The sequence below is a fragment of the Elephantulus edwardii genome, unplaced genomic scaffold, assembly GCF_000299155.1.
Source record: "Elephantulus edwardii isolate Elephantulus edwardi_28Jun2011 unplaced genomic scaffold, EleEdw1.0 scaffold00262, whole genome shotgun sequence".
Classification (NCBI taxonomy): domain Eukaryota; kingdom Metazoa; phylum Chordata; class Mammalia; order Macroscelidea; family Macroscelididae; genus Elephantulus; species Elephantulus edwardii.
The window spans coordinates 1070004-1091797 of record NW_006400012.1 but is presented as its reverse complement, the minus strand read 5'-3'; the positions used below and the strand labels follow the sequence as shown (position 1 = coordinate 1091797).

Genomic DNA, 21794 nt, shown 5'->3' with positions numbered 1-21794 from the left:
CGTCGGCTGAACATTCATGCCAAACATTTGCAGTTTTTTCCAAATGTTTCCTGTTACCCACATAGTATTTCTAGTATGTATTATTCACATAAGCTATTTCTAGTGCTTTTGTTCAGGGAGTGCTGATGGCCTGCTCTGGAAAGAGTTGCTTTGTGCTTTGTTTTTGAAAACTGAGTGTTGCTGATCAACAAAAGGCACGCCTCTCTGGCAATTGAAATATATTAGGGGCCCCAAAAGAGAGAATGTTTCCCAGGGGCTACAAGAAAGAATGATGGGCAGTCTCCTCCAGTATGATTTACAGTCACAGAAACCCAGTGGCAGGTCAGCTGTGAATTGGTTCCCACTCCCCAGCAGTGAGGGTTAACATTGTTCCCATACGCTGATGGCCCTTCCCTTGGGGTGATGGGGCCAACTTCTCCTGACACTCCCAGTTCCCTTTCCCAGCTTGATTGTTACTCAGCCAAACTGGAAATGCTGTATGTAAGCTATTCAAGTCTCAGAGCCAGGCATTCACTCCTCATTCTAGAAGCCCTTCCTCTGGGTGCTCAAACAGCTGGGGCAAAGGGATGAGGAATTTGAGGAGCTCTGTTACCTCCCGCAGGCGCCCTACTTGGTTCCCTGCCGAGCACGTGAGCAATCCTTATAGATTCCCCCTCTAGTCCTGGCTAGTAGAAGCTGTCTTTGGTCCAGGCAGCGTCACAGACCATTATTCATGTGAACCAGTTGAACCCCAGCAGTGATTTTGAGGTCTTGATATTTGGGCAGCCTTATTACCAAAAGAAAACAGCCAGGACGATGTTGAATTTGGTTCATTATCACCATCAGCCCCAGGAGCAGTGTGCAGAGTTGGCCCTGGTCGCAGAGGAGGAGGCCAGAGCCCTGCTGCAGGCTCAGGACTCTGCCCCAACCTGTTACCAAATTTTGAATGCACTTTTTGCCCCAGGGCAAGAGTCATGCAGCGGTTAAAGTGGAATCCTCCTCTCTTCCTTTGGCCCCTTTGGGTTAAGAATGCTCCTGTGTTAAATGTTTATTGTTGTTGTTGTTATGTGCCATGCGACTCATAGGGACCCTATGTACAACAGCCCTAAACCCTGCTCTATCCTGTGCCAATCTCACTGCCTCCGACACACTTAGAATGCTTTAAATTCACATTTGCAAAGAAAGAAAGAAAGAAAAAAAAAAAGAAAGAAGCCCTTCCTCCATGACCCCACTTGTTTTCTTGGCTCCAACAGGAGTTTCTGCAAATGAAACGATTTGTAAATCTGTGTCACTGTCTGACTGAAACCTCACCTCTGAGCCTCAGACTGGCATCTCTAGTTGGGTGTCTTGACTCCCCTCAGAATTAAGAGTCTAAAAGCAAGGCCATAAAAAGGAAATAAAACTGGGGCTGTGAACTTACTGTCCAGCCTTGGCCTTCTTGAAGTGTCCCCTACTTTAGAAAATGATGCCAGTGCTGAGAGTCATCCTCACCCACTCTCTGCTCCCACATGCTGTCAGTCCTCTGTTCTGTCAGTTCCACTCTCTAGTAACCACTTTCCACAGTTGCCGTTGTTTTTGTTGAGTGCCATCAAATCAGAAATGACCCGCAACTGACCCTCCAGCGGGTTTTCCACTTTCCACTCATATAGTATTATTAGGTCAAAGTCAGCTCAGTGACACCAAAGAACAACAAACAGCATTCATCCCCATGCCAGAAAGACAAATTAAAAGCCAGGTAAGGAGACTGCCACAGAAAAATATCATTCATGTAAAATTATATGTATTTAATTTGTATTTAAGTCTGTGTATATGTAAATGTTTTTTGAAAAGAGTTCTTAATCTCATTTTATCATCTTAGTTAAAACCCTTCCGTGACCTTATGTAAAATTAGGAATCTGCTGGCAAGGTTGTGGAGAAACTGGAACCCTTATTCACTGTTGGTGGGGGTGTAAAATGGTGTAACCACTCTGGAAGGCAGTACGACATTTACTCAAAAAGTTGGAAATAGAAATACCATTTGACCCAGCAATTCCACTACTAGGAATATACCCTAAAGAATCCAGAACTGCCACCCAGACAGATACATACACACCCATGTTTATTACTGCATTGTTCACAGTAGCAAAGAGATGGAAACAAACCACATGCCCATCAACAAACAAATGGATAGAGAAGCTGTGGTATATTCACACAATGGAATAATATGCAGCACTGAAAAACAAGGAACTCATAAAATATTAAACAAAATGGTGACCCTGGAGGAAATGATGCTTAGTGAACTATCTTCGGTCACAAAAGGACAAACACTGCATAATGTCACTGTTATAAAACAAGACTGACATGGAGGTTAGGGGGAAACTACGAAAAGAGGGGGTAAATAATGAACACCGCATTGAAATAGATGAGGGAAAGGAGTGCCCAAAAGAAATATATGATTAGGTATTATTTGCATGACAGTAGTCCAGAATAAAGGGGTGCAGAGCAAAGTGGACTAGGGGGCAGAGAGAGGGAGGAAATTTTACAACAATGAAAGATTCTTTTTAAAGAGAAGAGCGAACTGGGGGAGTGATGGGTAGGGAGGAAAATGTGCAACAATGAATGAAGAGAAATCCAGATTTTCTGTAAACTTCTTAAAAATATCAATTTTTTTAAAAAGGGAAAAAATATGAAGCTTAATCATGGATCTAATAAAAGCCTTAGTGGCACAGCCGTTAAAATGCTCATCTGATGACAGAAACTAGCTGCACCCTTACTCCCTGGAAGGCCTGTGACCTAATTCTGTAAAGATTAGTCCAGGTTACCACATGGGACAGCTCTACTGTCATATGGGCTGCACACAAACACACTCAAAAACAAGGCCCTGCAATGGTGACCCCTGTTAAAGAATCTGTTGTTGTGTTTGTTGTGTACAGTCAAGCCCAAACTGACCCATATAGCTGACCCTCCAGCGGGTTTTCAGAGGCTATTAATCACACAGGAGGAGATTGCCCATCTTTGTCCTGTGGAGCAGCTGGTGGATTCAAACCAGATGACTTCGGGATTGTAGCACAGCTTCTTACCACTAGACCACCAGAGCTCTTTTGAGGCATTTAGCCAGTCTTTAATCACTCGTCTCACACCCCCTCTTCTCCTGCCTCAGTGCCTCTGGACCTGGGCTGGCTCCAATCCTTTATGCTCAATTGACTTCTTCTCATTCTTAGAACTCAGAAGAACCTTCCCCAAACCCTTCACTGCTTCCCTAGAATATATATACTCATATTGGATTTTATGCTTTATACAAGAAATCTGGGAAGGACAACCATCTGGCCAAATGACTGGAAGAAATCTATGTTTGTACTCATTCCAAAGAAAGGTGACCTGACAGAGTGTGGAAATTATCAAACAATATCATTAATATCACATATAAACAAGATTCTACTGAAAATTATCCCCAAAATGACTGGAGCGGCATGTCAACAGAGAACTGCCAGATGTGCAGGCTGGGTTTAGAAGAGGCCACGGTACTTCAGGATATTATAGCTAATGTTTGATGGATCTTGGCTGAAGCAGAGAGTGCCAGAGGAATATCTATTTGTGTTTCACTGACTATGCAAAAGCATTTCACTGTGTAGATCACAACAGACTATGGCTCACTCTGAGAAGAATGGGAATCCCAAAACATTTGATTGTGTTTATGTGAAACCTATACTTGAACCAGGAGGCAGTCGTCAGAACAGAGCAAGGGAACACTGCATGGTTCAAAATTGGGAAGGGTGTACGCCAGGTCTGTATCCTGTCTCCATACCTTTTCAATCTCTATGCAGAATAGATCATCCGGGAGGCTGGGCTGTATGAGGAGGACTGTGGCATCAGGATTGGTGGAAGATCTATCAACAATCTGCATTATGCAGATGACACAATCCTGCTTGCTGAAACTCAGGAGGACCTGTAGCGCTTGCTGCAGAAAGTCAAGGACTGCAGCCTTCAATATGGATTGAATTTCAATATCAAGTAAACAGAGATTCTCACCACTGGGCCAGTTGGCAGCATCATGATAGATGGTGAAGAGATTGAGATTGTTAACAGCGTTAGTTTGCTTGATTCCACAATCAGCACTCTTGGTACCAGCAGCCAAGAAATCAAGAGATGAATTGCATTGGGAAAGTTGCTTGTCAGGGACCTCTCCAGAAGACTGAAGAACAGTGATGTCAGTCCGGGGGATAAGGTGTGCTTGATCCAGGCCATAGTCTTTGCAGTTACTTGTTATGCATTAGAGACTAGGGGTTGATAGAAAGAGTATAGATGCTATGCATCAGAGAGCTGGGAAACGGCTAGGGATGATAGAAAGAGAATTGATGCCTTTGTGCTGGTGCTGGAGAATAGTGTTGAATATACCATGGACTGCTAGGAGAACATACAGGTTTATCTTGAAGAAAGTGAAGTCAGGTGGCTCCTTGGAGGCAAGGATTCTGAGGCTTCGTCTGACATATTTTGGGGACCAGTCCTTGGAGAGGGACATCATGCTTGGAAGGGTGGAGGGATGGAGAAAGAGAGAGAGATAATGAGATAGATTGATACAGTGACTGGGGTAATAAGGGTAGGCATTTCAAAGGCAATAAAGTTGGTGTAGGATAGAGCCGGTTTCAGGGCTGTTGTACATAGGGTCACTATGAGTCACAGGTGACACGACAGCACATAACAAGCTAGTAGTGTTTATCACGTTTTCAGTAAGATATTTGTTTAATTATTTGTGAAAAGTCTGACTCCCCTGATGGAAATTAGCCTGTGCGAGAGGACTGTGTCTGGCTTGTTCTCAGGGGTCCCTGCCCAGTGAATCTTTTCTGAATGGTAGAACTATGCTACTTGAGAAGAACACTGGGCAAAGTAGCCAAAAACCTGACGTCCAGGTCTTTGTGCTGCCTAACTCGTGCTGAGTCACGGTGAGAAGTTGGTCTGTTCTTGGAACTCATATTTATGCCCTTGGATGAGAAGTAAGAAAGCTTGTGATGAGCAGGTTGATCTGTTCTTCGACTGTTTGCTGATTTGTAACAGTGGTTCATACCTGTGGCACAGCTTCAAGGGTGCCTCTCTCATAGTATAGTCCTTAAAACTTCCTTTCATTTTTCTCTGTGGCTCCTCACTTAATCTGTGACATGGAAGGATTTTACAGAAATTATCTTTGTTGTTGTTGTTGGGCACCTTGAAGTCAGAACTTAGCTGACTCTCTAGAAGATTCTCAGCAGATATAAATCACACAGGAGGAGATTGCCCGTCTTTATTTGAATCACATGCCTCTGAGTCAGCAGCTTTTTTCCACCTCAGAGCCACTCTGAATCAAAGACTGTTTTTCTCTGTATTCATTTTCCTCCTCACTTACCTCACTTCTCCATTAGCTCTTATGTTGATGACTTCTCTCCAGCTCAAGAATCATGCCTCTCTGGAAAAACAGAGCCATCTTTATGCAGCCAGGGAGTGACCACTCATCATAATACCTACCCTCCTCCCACACATACCTTGCTACTATATGTTCATTCATATGCATAACCCGTTGTACTCCTTCATTGTGATATGTGGATATCCGGGAGGCTGGGCTCTATGAGGAGAAATGTGCCGTCAGGATTGGTGGAAGATCTATCAACAATCTGCGTTATGCAGATGACACAACCCTGCTTCCTGAAACTGTGGAGGACCTGAAGCGCTTGTTGCAGAGGGTCAAGGACTACAGCCTCCAATATGGATAATCTGTTCTGCATACAGGTTGAAAATGTATGGAGATAGGACACATCCCGGGCATACACCCTTCCCAATTTTGAACCATGCAGTGTTCCTTTGCTCTGTTCTGACAGCTGTCTCCTGGTCCAAGTATAGGTTAACTGCTTTAAGCTAAGATCCATCTAACATCAGCTACAATATCCCTAGTACCACGACCCCTTCTAAACCCAGACTGGACTTCTGGCAGTTCTCTGCTGATGTGCTGTTCCAGTCATTTTTGGATAATCTTCAGTAGAATCTTGCTTGCATGTGAAATCAACGATATTGTTCTATAGTTTCCACACTCTGTTGGGTCACCTTTCTTTGGGATGGCAACAAATACAGATCTCTTCCAGTCAGTTGGCCAAGTGGTTGTTCTCCAGATTTCTTGGCACAACTTAGTGAGCACGTCCAGGGCAGCATCTGTTAGCTGAAATATGTCAGTGGGTATACCATCTATTCCTGGAGCCTTATTTTTTTTGCCATTTCCTTCAAAGCAGCCTGAACTTCTTTCATCACCATAGGCTCTTGCTCATATGTTGTTTCATGAAATTCTTCTGTGTCTTCCAATTCCTTTCGATACAGTGACTCAGTATATTTCTTCCATCTTCTTTTAATACTTCCTGGATCATTTAATATTCTGCCGAAAGCATCCTTGATGCACCTCGAGGTTTGAATTTGTTCTTCAGTTCCTTGAGCTTGAGAAATGCTGAGCGAGTCTGGACCTTTTGATTTTCTGACTCCAACTCCTTGCGTATTTCATTGTAATATTTTACTTTGTCATCCCGTGCTGCCTTTTGAAATCTTCTATTCAACTCTTTAGTATCTTGAAGTCTTCCTTGTGCTTTGGCTTCTCTGCACTCCAGTGCAATTTTCAGAGTCTCTTTTGACATCCATTTTGGTCTTCTCTTCCTCTTCTGTCTTTGCAGTGATCATTTGCACTCTTCCTGGATGATACCCTTGATGTCCTCCCACAACTTGTCTGGTCTTTGCTCATTAGTGTTCAAAGCCTCAAACCTGTTCCTGAGATGGTCCTGAAATTCAGGTGGGATAGACTCAAAGTCATCCTGGGATGACTTGGTTCCGGTGGATTTGGTTTCATTTTCCTCAGCTTCAGCATGAACTTGCATATGAGTAGTTGGTGGTCTGTGTCACAATCAGCTCCTGGCCTAGTTTTCACAGCTGATATTGAGCTTCTCCAGCGGTTCTTTCCACAGATGTAATCGATCTGATTCCTTTGCAAACCATCAGGTGAAATCCATGTGTATAACCTGTTTAAGTCTCTTAAAAAAACGTATTTGTTATGAATAAGTCATTGTGCAAAATTCGATCATTCTCTCTCCAGCTCCATTTCCGTCACGAAGTCCATGTTAGGTTTTTTAATTTACCCTGATTGCTACTAGGCAGAAACTTCGATCAGATTTTCTTGGGCTTTCCCCCCTTTTATTTTTCATTGTAGTTTGGGAGAAAGTTTACAAAATGAATGAATTTCCTTCCAAGAGTTTATGTGCATTGTGTTTTTGTGACATCGCAGTCCTCTGTAACATTATTCTTCCCACTTTCTCCCACGCATCTTGTTTTCCATTCACCCATCTGTCCTTACCCTTTTTACCTCTTGAACTTTATATGCAAATGCTGCCCTTCTGATTTTCTGTGGTTGACTGTACTAAAATGGCCATTCCTTTGGGTGCTATTAGTCACTTTATAGACCTACTGTTGCATTAATATTGATCTCTGGGATTAGGTTCAGGTTCAGCTTGAAGGAAGGCCAAAGACCACATTCTTGCAGCTTTTGCCTGTGTGTATCAGACTAGTGAAGGCAAAGTGGTAAGGTTTCGCCTCACATACTTTGGCCATTGTTACTAGGAGGTTCTATTCCTTGGGAAACAACATGATGCTGGAAAGGATGGAGGATCAGCGAAGGAGAGGAAGACCCTCAACCAGGTGGACTGACATGGTGATTGCTGCAGTGGGCTCTTGTGTGTCAGGATGTGAGAGGATGGTGCAGGATAGAACAGTGTTCAGATGTTTTGTTCATAGGGTCTCTATGAGTCGTACTCAACTCGGTGGCATCTAACAACAACAACAATAATCAGACTAGTAAATCAGATCTTGTGTTTTTTTTTTTAAATGATCAATATTGGTTTTTATCTTACTGTGATTTTAATGAAGGTTTGTAGAGAAGTTGGATTTTCATTCATTCGTTGTTGCGCATTTTCTTCCCTCCCCCAATCTAATCAGAAAAACTCTTCTTACAGTGGTCTTATGCAGTCAATATTCTTTACCACCACAATGCAAAGGTGTCAGGTTTTCTTTGGCCTTCCTTATTCATTGTTCTCCTTTCACATACATATGTTCATTGCTCATTGTCATGGGAAGAGACTCACAACTGACTTTCTAGCAGGTTTTCAAGATTTTAAATCACATGGGAGAAGATTGCCCATCTATTTCCCATGCTGCTGCTGGTGGGTACTAAATGCCAGAGTGGTGGGACTTTTGGGGTAGCACACAACTCTCTATGGATTAGGCTATCAGAGTGACCCACATGTATACATATAAGAAGACTGAAAATACAGTGGATGATACAGTGTTTGAAGGGAGGCATACCTTACAACCTAATCCTTTTTGGCATTTTAAGTTTGTTCTCACCTTCTTTTCCCAGATTATTTTACTGCGATCCTTCTGAGAATAGTTGGTAGTAGCAGTGGGCCCCGTCTGGTTCCTCTGGTACCAGGTTACTTTAAGCTGTGCTTCATGTGGTTCTGTAGTCCACTGAACTATTTCTTTGAGTCTGTGATTTTCTTCAGTCTTCTCAGTATGAGAAGCAACTAATAGATGCCCCTTAAGTAACTAAATCAAGCCTGGAAGCAGGAGCGGCATCCACTTCCAAAATGACTTGCCTCTGGAAACTCTATGTACGAACAGTGCTCAGGCTGTTCGTTCATAGGGTTGCTATGAGTCGTCTACGACTCGACGGCATTAAACAACAACAACAATTCACAAGCTTTCAAGACCTCAAGAATTGCTCAGCAGAGTAGAATATAGAACATTGTCTTTGTGGTCTGTGCTATGCCAGTTAACTTAGATGTCTCTGAGATTGTGGTCATAGGTCTCCATCCCCCATGACTTATTTTCCAAGGTATTTCGTTCTGGCCAAGAAGTTTTCAGAATCAATCATGTTTCAGTTTATCCTTGACATCCTTCTCTGAGCAGCTGCTTTTCTCTTGATTAGAAAGTCAAGTGTCATGGTAATAAATGTTTAATAACTGCCTTGGGACTGGCAAGCAGATTTGAAACATTTGCTACTTTCTGTGCTATAAATACTCTCACTATGGTGGATATCCAAGCTGTGAACCAGCCTTCATGGGGTAGAGCTGAGCAGACTTGCTAACAGTAAGCCCAGGCACATCCGCTGAAGCTGGCTCCCACATCAAATCCCTGAATCCTGCCAGACTCTCTGACTTGCATCACAGCCATTGTTCTCATCTTAATGAATGACTAAGGCAGACTTGTCATGGACAATCACCATTGACCCTCTATCCCCTTGAGTCTGTCTACTTGTTTCCATCCTCACTGCTAGCACCCTTGCCTAGGCCACCACTCTCTCGTGGAAAGCAGTGATCTCTATTCCAGTTTCTCTGCTTCCGCTTAACAGCCACTCTGCACCCTGTAGACAGAACTCTACACAGAAACTTAACTTGTGCATGTCAGTCATTTGTAGAAAACCTTTCTGTGGCTTCACCTGACTATTAGAATAAGGTTTCAAACCCTTAACCAAATTAGAATATAATAAACCCTAACCAAACCCAGAAAATAAACCATATCCCCATTAAATAGATTTTGAGTACTGATGACACCATATGGTTTAGCAGAATTGGTCTCCATATGATCTTGTGTTTTGTTTGAGTTGGATTTTTTTGTTTTTGTTTTGTTTTTTTTAAATAGATCCCCAGGCCTATCTTTCGAAAGGCCTTTGGATGGACTTGAACCTAGAGCTTTTCAGTTAATAACCCCAAGCACTTAAGCATTTGCACCACCCAGAGACTCCTTTAAGTCCTTAATCTATTTTACCTAATACCTCACCCCTATCACTGCCTCAAAGTGCCATCTGATTCCTGTGCCTCTCCAGCCTGATTTTCCACCAACCACCCCACTGTGCTCTCCACTCTAGCCACTAGGAACCACTAGGGGTCCACTTCACACACACCAGAACTTTCTTGATTTAGGGCCTTTAGAAGTATTGTTTCCTTTTATCTGTATGTTTATCCTATACCTTACTCCCATCAGCCACCTCTTACCTGGTAACCCTTTCTAATTTTATCCTTCTGTACAATTTTCAGCACTGCTTCCTTTCAGATTCTGCGCTGATTTAGAGGGATGGGAGCTTCCTCACTCCTTGACTGAGTGCTTCCCTTACTGTTGCTCTGATGTGTGACTTCCTCGGAGTCTCCTACAGGAGCTTTAACCTGTTGGGAGCCTGCAATTATGCTTGTGCTATTTGCAGCCGTATTCAGTGCATTGGCCACAGTCCCTGTACATGGTTGGCTTCTATAAATGTTGAATCAATTTGTCGGGTTTTAAGGATCTGGTCCTTAGAAAAAGACATCATGTTGGGATAGATGGACGGTCATAGAAAGAGAGGGAGACTCAATAAAATGGATTGACACAGTGTAACAGTGAGCTCGAGCAGACCCGAGATGGTGAGAAGGGAGCAGGGTAAGGTTCAAATCAGTTGTTCTTAGGGTCACCATGAGCTGCCGTGGTTGACTCAACAACACCTAACAACAATGTCAGCAACCAAAGGCCTAAAATCCCTTCTAAAGAATAAATTCTCCCTGACCAAGGTTGTTCTGTTTCTTATATTTTTTGTTAGCAATTCATCAACTTAGTACATACATAAAGTTACTGGTAAAGCCTTTTGACTACTAAATTAAAGTTTTTCTTCTTTTTTTCCCTGAAGAGTATCATTCATAGAAGATGGATTTTATCAATAAACTCATGTTTTTCCTCCCTCTTTTTTTTCTTTCCTAGAATTTATCAACGGTAATGGCATAGAGGTATTTGGAGTTGTGAACAAGGATATAACTCTCCATCCATCATCTGATACAGTTTTTAAAGAAATAACTTGGAAAAAAGGTAGAAATAAAGTTGTGGAATGGTATGAAGGCTCTTCTCTGTATGAGGAGTTTCCACCGTTTAAGGGTAGAGTTTCCTTAAACACTACAACAGGTGCACTTACCATCATGAATTTAACCTTATCGGATGAAGATAATTATGAAATTGAATCTTCAGATCTGAAAGCTGTGTTCTTTCTTTTGGTGCTTGGTGAGTATTCTGTAAATTGATTGTCTTGAAATGCCAAATGTCCAAAGTGATGAGAGACCAGTAGAAATTAATGGTTTATGAGAAAGAATTAGATGGCAGTTTGTGGCAAAGTTTCCCTCTCTTTTCTCTAGAAAAGAATTACTTTTCTAGGGGAGCTCTGGTGGCCTAGTGGCAAGGAGCTGCAACTACAATCCCAGAGGTGCACGGTTCGAATCCACCAGACGCTCTGCCGGGGAAAGAGGGACAATATCCTCCTGTACCAGTCAGATCTGATTTGACGGTACACACACACACACAAATAATAAAATTTAAAAAAAGAATTACTTTTCAGTCCCCTGTCATTCTCTGAATGAGGAGGAATTTAGAGTGGGGAGAACAACAGTATAACTTGCCTTCTTAACAAAGTTCTGGGAAGGGATGTAGTAGCAATAGGTAGCCATAAATGTGGAGACCTTGAATAATACAAATGGTTAAGCACTCCACTATGAGTTTGAATTCACCCAGAGACACCTTTGCTTTCCAAAAGTCACCCCCTTAGAAATCCTCTGGAGCAGTTCAACTCTACACACAGTAAGGCACCACGAATCAGAGTCAACATGATAACAAGGACCAGCAACAAGAATGGCTCTGTGAATTAGCATTCCTGTTTCCTCCTGAAACCCAGAGAGCTGATGGATTCGTCTTTCATTTCCTATTAGTTTATATTCATCTCTTTTCTCTGTCCAGTAGGCTCATTGGTTTTAACCAAGCAGTGAGTCTAGTTCTCGACCTTGTTCTTATGTGACCAAGGTAGATCCACCAGGTTCCTGTGTTTGTAACATGGCCTACAGGGGGTAGAGAAGGAATAGGAAGCCTGTCTGAGGTGGAACTGGATATGATAGCTGAGTGGGTGGGAAGAGACGGAGAGCAGCCATTGTGTTGTTGTTGTTGTTATTATTGTTGATTGCCTTCGAGTCGAGCATGACTCATAGCAACCCTATGTACAAAAGACCTCAAGCCCCTCTACAGCTATTGACATTTATCAAAGTTCATAGAGTTTCCGGAGGCATGTTATTTAGGAAGTGGATGCCACTACTCCTTCCAAAAGAGCAGCCATTACTCACCAGTTTACTGAACTGATCCAGGAGAGACAATGAGAGGTAAACAGTTTTCTATCTACTCTTAGTGCATCAAAAGAAATGAATTGCATTGGGGAAGTCTGCTGTCAGGGACCTCTCCAAAGTTCTAAAGAGCAATCCTGTCAGCCTAGAGACAAGGGTGGGCTGGATCCAGGCCATGGTCTTTGAAGTTACTTGCTCTGCATTAGGGAGCTGGACAGTGAATAAGGAAGACAGATGAAGAATTGATGCCTTTGAATTGGGTATTGGGGAAGAGTATTGAATATATCATGAACTGCCAGGAGAACAAATATGTCTGTCATAGAGACGATGAAATAAAATTTATCCTTGGAGGCAAGGATTTTGAAGCTCTGTCTCACATACTTTGGGCAGGTGGCCAGGAGGGACCAGTCCTTGGAGAAAGACATCACACTTGGAAGGGTAGAGGGACAGTGCAAGGGAGAAAGACCCCAGATGAGATGGATTTGATGCAGTAACTGGGGCAGTGGGATTAGGTGTCTTGGAGTCAGTGAGACTGATTCAGGACAGGACAGGATTCAGAGCTCTTACACATACGGTCGCTATGAGTCTCAGGCAACTTGACTGCACATAAAAACAACAACCATTGTTATTCCAGAGCTCAGTAAAGATGACACGTTATCTGCATTCAATAAATATTTGTGTATCAATGAAGGCAAATAAATGAAATGACTGGGAAATAGGTGACAAGGTTGACAGAAACAGGAGCAACACTTCAACTGAAGGGCTGGCTCGCCCAGAAAATGAATTCCTTATTTAGATCACAAACTTGTTAAGGTGTTAAAGTATCCTACTAAGAGTACTAGTACATTGTTTTTTGTTAAAATTATGATATGAGTAGAAGTTTACAAAGAATAATTATTTTTTCACTCAATCACACATGCATTCTTTTTTCTATAACGTTAATTACAATACCCATAGTATTGTCTGTTCAGTATCTGATCAATGACCACGATTGTCCATTCAGTATCTGATCACCTGTTAATTCCATATTTGTCATTCTCTTCACCCATACCAATAATATTCACTATTAGGGAGCTCTGGTGGCCTAGTGGTAAGAACCTGTGCTACAATCCCAAAGGCATGCAGCTCTGTAGGAGAAGGATGGGCAGTCTCCTTCCATGCGATTTCTTGCCTCTGAAAACCCACCAGTGGGTCAGTGTACTGACTCGACAGTACACAACAACAGTAGCAAATCTATATAATTAATTTTCTTCTTCACCCTTTTCTGGTAAGCCTACTTGTTTGATTTTTCAGGGTAAACCTTTCTGTAGCTTTTTATAATAGCAGTCTCATACAATATTGGCCCTTTTGTAACTGTCTCCTTTCACTCAGCATAATATCCTCTAGATTTATGCATGTTATGCAGTGTTTTATAAGTTCTTCATTGTTTTTTCAATGCTTCATACTTCTCCATTTTATAAATGTACTAATTTCTTCTAAAGTAGCAGAACATTTAAAACCAGAAGTTGGTTATCTGGCAGTTTATCAAATATGCCCAAAAAAAAGAGATTGATTCAAGCTTTCAAGCTTTAGATAATAGTAGTATGCATTATTTTAGCAGCCGTTTTATTGAATTTTAAAAACTGAGTTTACAATAATTGGATGTTCCTTTCATTTAAAACTTGATGCAATATTTATAAGTAATTTGATTCCTAAAATTCTATGGTAACTCAATAAAAATCAGCTCCTCTGGGCTTAGTTGTGACCTGCAGAGGAATATAGTAAAAGAAGGTACATTCTGAGCAGAAGACAGGTATATTAAGAGTATTAAATGTGGGAGGAGTCATTGTATCTGGTTCTGAAGGCGCAAAGGGGTCTTGATGAGTATATTTTTGGAAGCCTAATCTGATATCAAGTATTTGTGATGGAGAAAGGAGACACCACCTTAAACATTCCTAGGCTCATCCAAGTAGGGAAAGATGTTGATAGTAAATATATAAGAAGGACAGAATCAAAAGATACTTCTAAGAATGAAACCACAAAATTTACGGTTTTTAATGTCAAAGAACACAAAAGCAAGGGAAGATTCAAAGATGATGCAAGACTTTTATACCTGAATGATAAGATATAGTATCACCTTTTTCAACTAGAAATGAGGAAGTCATACTTCTTGAGGGTATGTTCACACACATTTAACCTGACTCTGATGCATATGGGGTCACTATGAGATGGAAAGACTTTCAGCAAATCTGTTTTGGCCAGGGGGAATTCCTGGCCCCTCATTTATTTGGGGCATCCACTTCCGTTTATATATAAATTTAAATTGGGTTTCCCCTTACTGTCTGTTATATCCTCTTTAAGATTTCTTTCATTATTATTGCTTACTTATGCCTTATGCCCCACCCCGTATAGACCATTTATTACATTGAAGATGATGATATCCAAATAAGTAGAATTAATCTGTTTTTACCAATGATCTGTGACTGATGATGTTAATAGAAATATATACATAGTTCTGTGAAATGCCATAAACTATATATGTAAGGAATTCTGATTTGTTAGGGAACAGTGAACTTAGTTAATTATTATCATAATTATATTACCATTATTCATAATTATAAATTGACTCATCATGAACTCTCTTGGGTTAGGTTAGGTGCATGTCTTAGCAGTTTACTGACGAATACAGTAAGGCAAAGGTACAGCGTTATAGTTGTGGCAAGTCACATAGGAAGTGAGAAAACATGAAAGATTTGTAGAAGGGAAAAAAAGTCAGACGTAGGGAAATTCTGATCCAATCATTGCAGAAAGATTTGCCTATTTTTAAGTGATGATCTCTGAGCCAAAGAGGCTCTTCTGGGTTTGATCTTTGGTAACAGTGGTATAATTGAGATAGCTTGAAAAATCCTCTCTAGTTAGGGGGTCCTAACAAAACAGGAATTTACAATCATACTATCACATCCATACATTTTTCTCCAAGTTGTCATATTCGATTTGACTTTTAGAGTGGCTCTATAAAGACCATTGTATTCTCTTTTACAGTTGAAATGAGACATGGATTTAGGAGTGGATATCTCCATCTGTAGAGTAAGGAGTCAGAGCTGAATTATTTATTAAAACTCTTCCAGCTCCTCACAGACCTGTGGCTCCAGGTCACACAGCAAGCGGTGTTGGAGTCAGAGCTAATAGTGTGACCATCTTCCGAAGATGGTGACTTTTCATATCAGCTACTGTCCAGGGATCTCGGCTTTCTGGATTGACCACTCACAACCCCAGCCTTGTGCTCGATTACAGTTGGCATTTGTTAAGCACTTAATCTGTGCCAGACAGTGCATGTTAACTCATGTAATAATTATTACATACATTTACTCCTCACCGCAGTCCTGTGGGGCAGGTACTGTTTGCTACCTTACTGGAGAGATGAGGAAACCTAGGCACAGGGTCAAACTTGGCCCAGGTCAGATGGCTGGTAGTGACTCTGGAATATGAACCCAGACAATTGCGATCCTGAGTCTAGGCCCTTAACCACCATACCAGTCCTTTTTAAAAGTGAGTTGACTGGGGATTTTGTATGACAAATTCTTAGGTACCATCGAGCAAAACCCAACTCATAGATCCTCCAGCAGGTTTCCAAAGGCAGTAGATCACACATGAGGAGATTCCCTATGTTTTTACCTCAGAACAGTTAGTAGATTCGAACCATATGCCTCTGGATTAGCAGTACAACTTCTTAGCACTTAAACTCACCAAAGCTACATCTTACAGGTTATAGGATGAAGAATAATTTGAAGAAATTTGCCCTGAATTTATCTCCCTGTGTAGCACTCTATCTTTCCAACAACATTTGTAAGGGGTCATCTCTCTGCTTATATTATACTGGCTGCTGGGGATTGAGAGATGAGTAACACTTACTTATTACCTCCAAGTGCTCACAGTTGAAGGATCTCATGCTTGTGGGTGAGACCCCAGAGTATAGATTTTTAACAAGAATCCTGGGTAATTCTTTTTTTGTTTGTTCATTTAATTTTTTATTATGTAAGTTTATTTACAGTATTTGGATACATTGTTTTTCAGACAATATTCTTCCAATTCCCCCCTATCAAATTGTACAACCCCATGATTAATCCACCCCCTCCCCTGCACATCTTCATCCCTCTGTTTCCACCCTCCACCCCTTTGTATCCTTATACTCATTCTGCAATAATGGTTTTATGTAATATCTGTCCTTGTGAGACTGAATCAGTTCACTCAGCATAATACTTTCCAGTCCCTCCCAAGCTAGTTAATAATTGAAAAAATCATTGCTCTTGCATGCTGTGTAGTATTCCATTGTGTGAATGTACCATAATTTCTCAGTCCATTTGGTTGTGGTTGGACATTTGAGCTGTTACCATGTACTTGTGATGATGGATAATGCTGCTATGAATATTGGTATTCAAGTCTCCATTTGTGCCTCAGTTCTCATTTTCTCAGGGCATATTCTACGCAGTGGAATAGCAGGGACATATGAAATTGCTATGTTCAGCTTTTTGAGGAAGCGCTAAACTGTGTTCCAGAATAGTTGTATCATTTTACAATCCCACCAACAATATATAAGAGTTCCTTGCTCACCACATCCTCGCCAACATTTATTACTTGTTCGAGTGGGAGGGTGTCTCATTGTAAGATTCCTAGGTAATTCTTATTAATGCATAGTTATTTTTGAGATATGCTATGAAACATCTTGAAAGAAAGGAGAAAGCTTGATCTTCTGCCCTCTAAGAAATGCCAGCCTAGTTTCAGGGGTTAACTACTTGCGGTGCATGCAAGAGTCATTTCAGAACTGTTTTGAGACCTTATGAGGATTCTTAGAAGAACTTGAGATATCTTTGATAATTTGCTGGGCAAACAGCCAGAGGAATAAAAGGGGCCGAGTTCCACAAATCCCAGTTTTCGCAAGAACTCTGCTTTTATCTGCTTTCTGTATTGGTCTAATTTGGAGAAAGTTTTCTACTGCTTTAAAAAAAACTGAAGGTTCTTCTAGATAAAGAAATGCTTTAAACAGCACATGTGTACAGATGAGTTAGAATCAAGCCAGCTTCATCAAGCTTAGTTTGGTTTTCATAAGGAGTTATATGAGCTATTGCTAAGTTGTGTTGACTTGGAACTCCCTCATAGCTGATCTTTCAGTGGATTTTCAGAAGCTGTAAATAACACAGAGGAGACTGCACATCTTTCTTCCAAGGAGCAGCTGGTTGATTTGAATCACCTTTCTTTGAGTTGGCAGTACAACTCTTAACCCAGAGCCACCAGAGCTCCCTTATATGAATAAATTTATACCTTAAAAAACCTGTAAGAGAGGAAGCATGAGATGGCACTGCCTGTGCTACCCCCACAGTTATTTGGGGGAAAGCTGTTGTCTCACTTGACCACGCAGGACCTCTTAACTCAGGCAACAGGGAGGTCCTGGGTACCTTGATGGAGGCAAGAAGCCACTTCCATAAGGGAATAGCAGGCTTCTTTCCTCCTTGGTCATCCAGGTACTTTGGGGAAAAAACTGCCATCAAGACCTTGTTCCAAGAAGGGAGCACAAATATATAGGTGCTTTACAAAACATTCCTGTACTTTTATAGTTCTAATAGCCTAATATCTACTAAGTAAAGACTCCCATAATGTTAAGAAAGCAGCAGTCCACATCAGTCATTATTAAAAAAAATAAAAATAACCCTCCTCCTAAAAAAGGAAACCCAATGAATACCCTGGATAGAGAACCAGAAGAAATATGTTGAGGTAGAGTTACTTGATCAGCTATAGAAAAAGATGCAAATGGGGGAAGAAACAATGGAAGTCAATAAGAGAGTCAATAAAAGTCAATAAAATACTTCAGAGACTACAATACAGAAGAAATATATAGATGAGGAGAAACTTGAACAGATACAGATGAAAATACAAAAGATGGAAGGGAAAGTGATAGAATAGGCAAAGAGGTACAAGAAATTAAAAAATCATCACAAGACAGAAAGGGTCCGGCCAACACAGTACTGGAAATAACAGAAATGCATGAAAATGCAATCCAGAATATTAAAACCAAAATGGCCCAAGTATTCAACATGCTGGTAGGACAGGAAAATAGAACTGGAAAGATGGAACAGAGAGTCAGTGAGCTAGAAGACAAAAGCCTCACTAGAAACCTACTTGAAGAAAAATCAGAGATGAGATGTAAAGAAAATGAAGAAAACATTAGAATTATGTGGGATCACATCAACAGAATAACATACATATGGTTGAAATTCCAAAACACGGGAGGGACAGGAAATCTCTGAGAAGATTTTGGATGAAATACTAGAAGAAAACTTCCCAGGTGTTTTGAAGAATGGGGAAATACACATCCAAGAAGCACAGAGAACACCTAAAAGAAAAGACCCAAAGAGAAAAACACCAACACATATCATAGTCAGATTCTCCAAATTAGGAGATAAGGACAAAATTCTAAAAGCAGCACGAGAAAAACAAAGAGTTACCTACAAAGGGGAAACAATTAGATTAAGTTCTGATTTCTCAGCAAAAACCATGCAAGCTAGAAAACAATGGGACGCCATATACAGAAAGTTGAAAGATAACAATTGCCACCCAACGATCCTATATCCAGCAAAGCTCTCTATCACATTGGAAGGGGAAATCAGATTCTTTGCAGAAAAGAAGGACCTCAAGGAATTTGTGAAAATAATACCAAACTACAAGAAATTTTAAGTGAAATCCTACCCATAGAGATACCAAAGGAAAGTGCATGGTCCATAGTAACCAGAAACAACATAAAAAGAAACATGGCAAAATGGCAAAAGTAAAACTTGGCCCAGCAATAATCACACTTAATATGAATGGACTAAAATGTACCAATTAAGAGAAAAAGACTAGCAGAATGGATAAAAAACAAAGCCCATCAATATTTTGCCTACAAGAGACACATCTAAAAAAGTAAAAGAAAGACTCAAAAATCAAAGGTTAGGGAAAATATATATCAAGCTAATGGCAACCTCAAAAAAAGCAGGAGTGGCAATACTAATCTCTGGTAAAATAGAATTCAGAATGAAAACCACCATCGAAGATAAGGAAAGGCATTATATACTAATTAAAGGCACAATAGATCAAAAAGACATAATCTTTATCACCATTTATGCACCAAATGATAGACCTACAAAATACATAAAACAACATCTAACCAAATTGAAGAGAGAAATAGCACCATAATAGTGGTGGGAGATTTCAGCACACCACTATCACCAACGGATAGGTCAACTCAAAAGAAACTTAACAAAGATGCAGAAGATCTAAACTGTACAATCAGCCAACTCAAACTTCTGGATGTATTCAGAATACTGAACTCAACTAAAACTCAGTTCACTTTCTTCTCAAGTAGACATGGTACATTCTCAACAACTGGTCATGTATTAGGTCACAAACCAAGCCTCAACAAATTCAAGAACACTGAAATAATACAAAGTATTTTTTCAGACCACAATGCCATAAAATTAGAAATTAACCATAGAAGAGTAAAGCTTACAAAACCACCCATGTGGAAACTAAATGACTCTGCTAGAACACGATTTGGTTATAAAAGAAATAAAGAATAAAATACAAAAGTTTCTCAAAACAAATGATAATGAAAATCCAACTTACCAAAACCTCTGGGACACAGCTAAAGGGAGTCCTCAGGGACATCGCAATAGGCATACACATAAAAAAAGGAAGAAAGAAGAAGAATCAATGATCTAACTTAACACGTTCAGCAAATAGAAAAAAGATCAATCTAATACTACAACCTCTAGAAGAAAACAAATTATAAGGACAAGAGCTGAAATCAGTGAGATAGAGAACAGAAAAATAGTTGAAACCATCAAAAAAACCAGAAGTTGGGTTTTTGAAAGGATCAGTAAAATTGACAAACCACTGGCAAATTTAACAAAATAAAAAAAGAAAAGACACAGATAACTCTATTAAGAAATGACAGAGGTGACATCACAACAGAAACAGAGGAAATTAAATTGACAATATCAGAATCCCATGAAAAGATATACTCTAATATATTCAAAAACCTAGAGGAAATGTACATATTCCTTGAAACACATCCCCTGCCCAGATTGATGAGGACAGATATAGAACACTTTGAACAGACCCATCACAAAAGAAGAAATTGAAAATGCCATTAAAATAATTCCCCATAAGAAAAGTCCTGGACCAAATGGCTTCACAACTGAATTGTACCAAAGATTCAGAGAGGATTTAGCACCCGTTCTACTTAAATTAATTCAGAAAATTGAAAAAGAAAAAACACTTCCAGAGTCATTCTATGAAGCAAGCATAACCCTAATACCAAAACCAGGCAAAGATATTACCAAGAAAGAAAATGACAGACCAGTATCTCTCATGAATATAGATGAAAATATCCTAGCCAAAAGAATCCAAAAGCACATCAAAAAAATAATTCACCATGACCAAATGGGAGTCATACTGGTATGCAAGGATGGTTCAACATAAGGAAAACAATCAGCGTAATTTACTGTATTAACAAAGTTATTAACAAGAACCATATGATCTTAGCACTTGATGCAGAAAAGGCATTTAACAAAATACAACACCCCTTCCTGATAAAGATACTCACCAAAATTGGAATAGAAGGGAATTTCCTCAACATATTGAAAAGCATATATGCAAAACCAAGAACCAACATCATTCTCAATGGAGAAAGACTAAAAACATTTTCCAGGGACCAGACAAGGATGCCCACTGTCACCACTTCTTTTTAACAGTGTATTCATAGTGCTTGCTAGGACAATACAAGAGAAGGAAATAAAATGCATCCAGATTGGCAAAGAGATGGTTAAATTATAAATTATCACTATATGCAGATGATATGATAGTGTATACAGAAAACCCCAAAGACTCAACAAAAAAAGTGTTAATAGACCAATTTAGTAGAGTGGCAGGATATAAGATCAATATCCAAAAATCAGAGGATTCCTCTACAGTAACAAAGAGAACTCAGAGAATGAAATCAAGAAAGCAATACCATTTATAATAGCCAACCACAAATTGAGATACTTGGGAGTGAACCTAACTAGAGATACAAAAGATCCATAACAAAGAAAACTATAGAGCATTTCTAAAAGACACAATAAAAGATGTAAAGAAAAGGAAAAATGTGCCCAGTTCATGGATAGGAGGCCTCAATATTGTGAAAGACAGTCTCACCAAAAGCAATCTACATGCTCAATGCAGTCCCAATCCAGATACCAAATTCATTTTTCAAGGAGATTGAAAGGAAAATTACCAAATTTATTTGGAGAGGCAAGAGACCCTCAATAAAAACACTTCTGAGAAGCAAAAATAAGGTTGGAGGCATAGCACTCCCTCACCTCAAAACCTACTACACAGCTGTAGTAACCAAAAACAGCATGATACTGGTACAATGACAGGCACATAGACTAATGGAACAAAATTGAAAACCAAAAAATAGACCTAGTTGTCTATGGTCAACTGGGAAATCCACAAGGAAATCATAGCTATCAAATAGTGGAATGAAACCCTCTTCAGCAAATGGTGCTAGCAAAACTGGACTTCCAGCTGCAGAAAGCAGGAACAGGATCCACATCTCACACCATGCACAAAAATCACCTCAAGGTGGGTCAGAGACCTGGGAGTAAA

General features: G+C 40.2%; 1 protein-coding gene across 1 annotated transcript in view; it reads left to right on the top strand.

Annotated features, from left to right (window-relative positions):
• Window positions 1–10406: 10406 nt before the first annotated feature.
• CD58 (CD58 molecule) overlaps window positions 10407–21794 on the top strand; it is a 79512-nt gene continuing 68124 nt past the window's right edge. Inside the window, exons 1-2 of the mRNA XM_006899588.1 lie at window positions 10407–10425; window positions 10741–11034. Of these exons, the coding sequence (XP_006899650.1) occupies window positions 10407–10425; window positions 10741–11034 (313 nt within the window). The remainder of the gene's footprint in view (window positions 10426–10740; window positions 11035–21794) is intronic.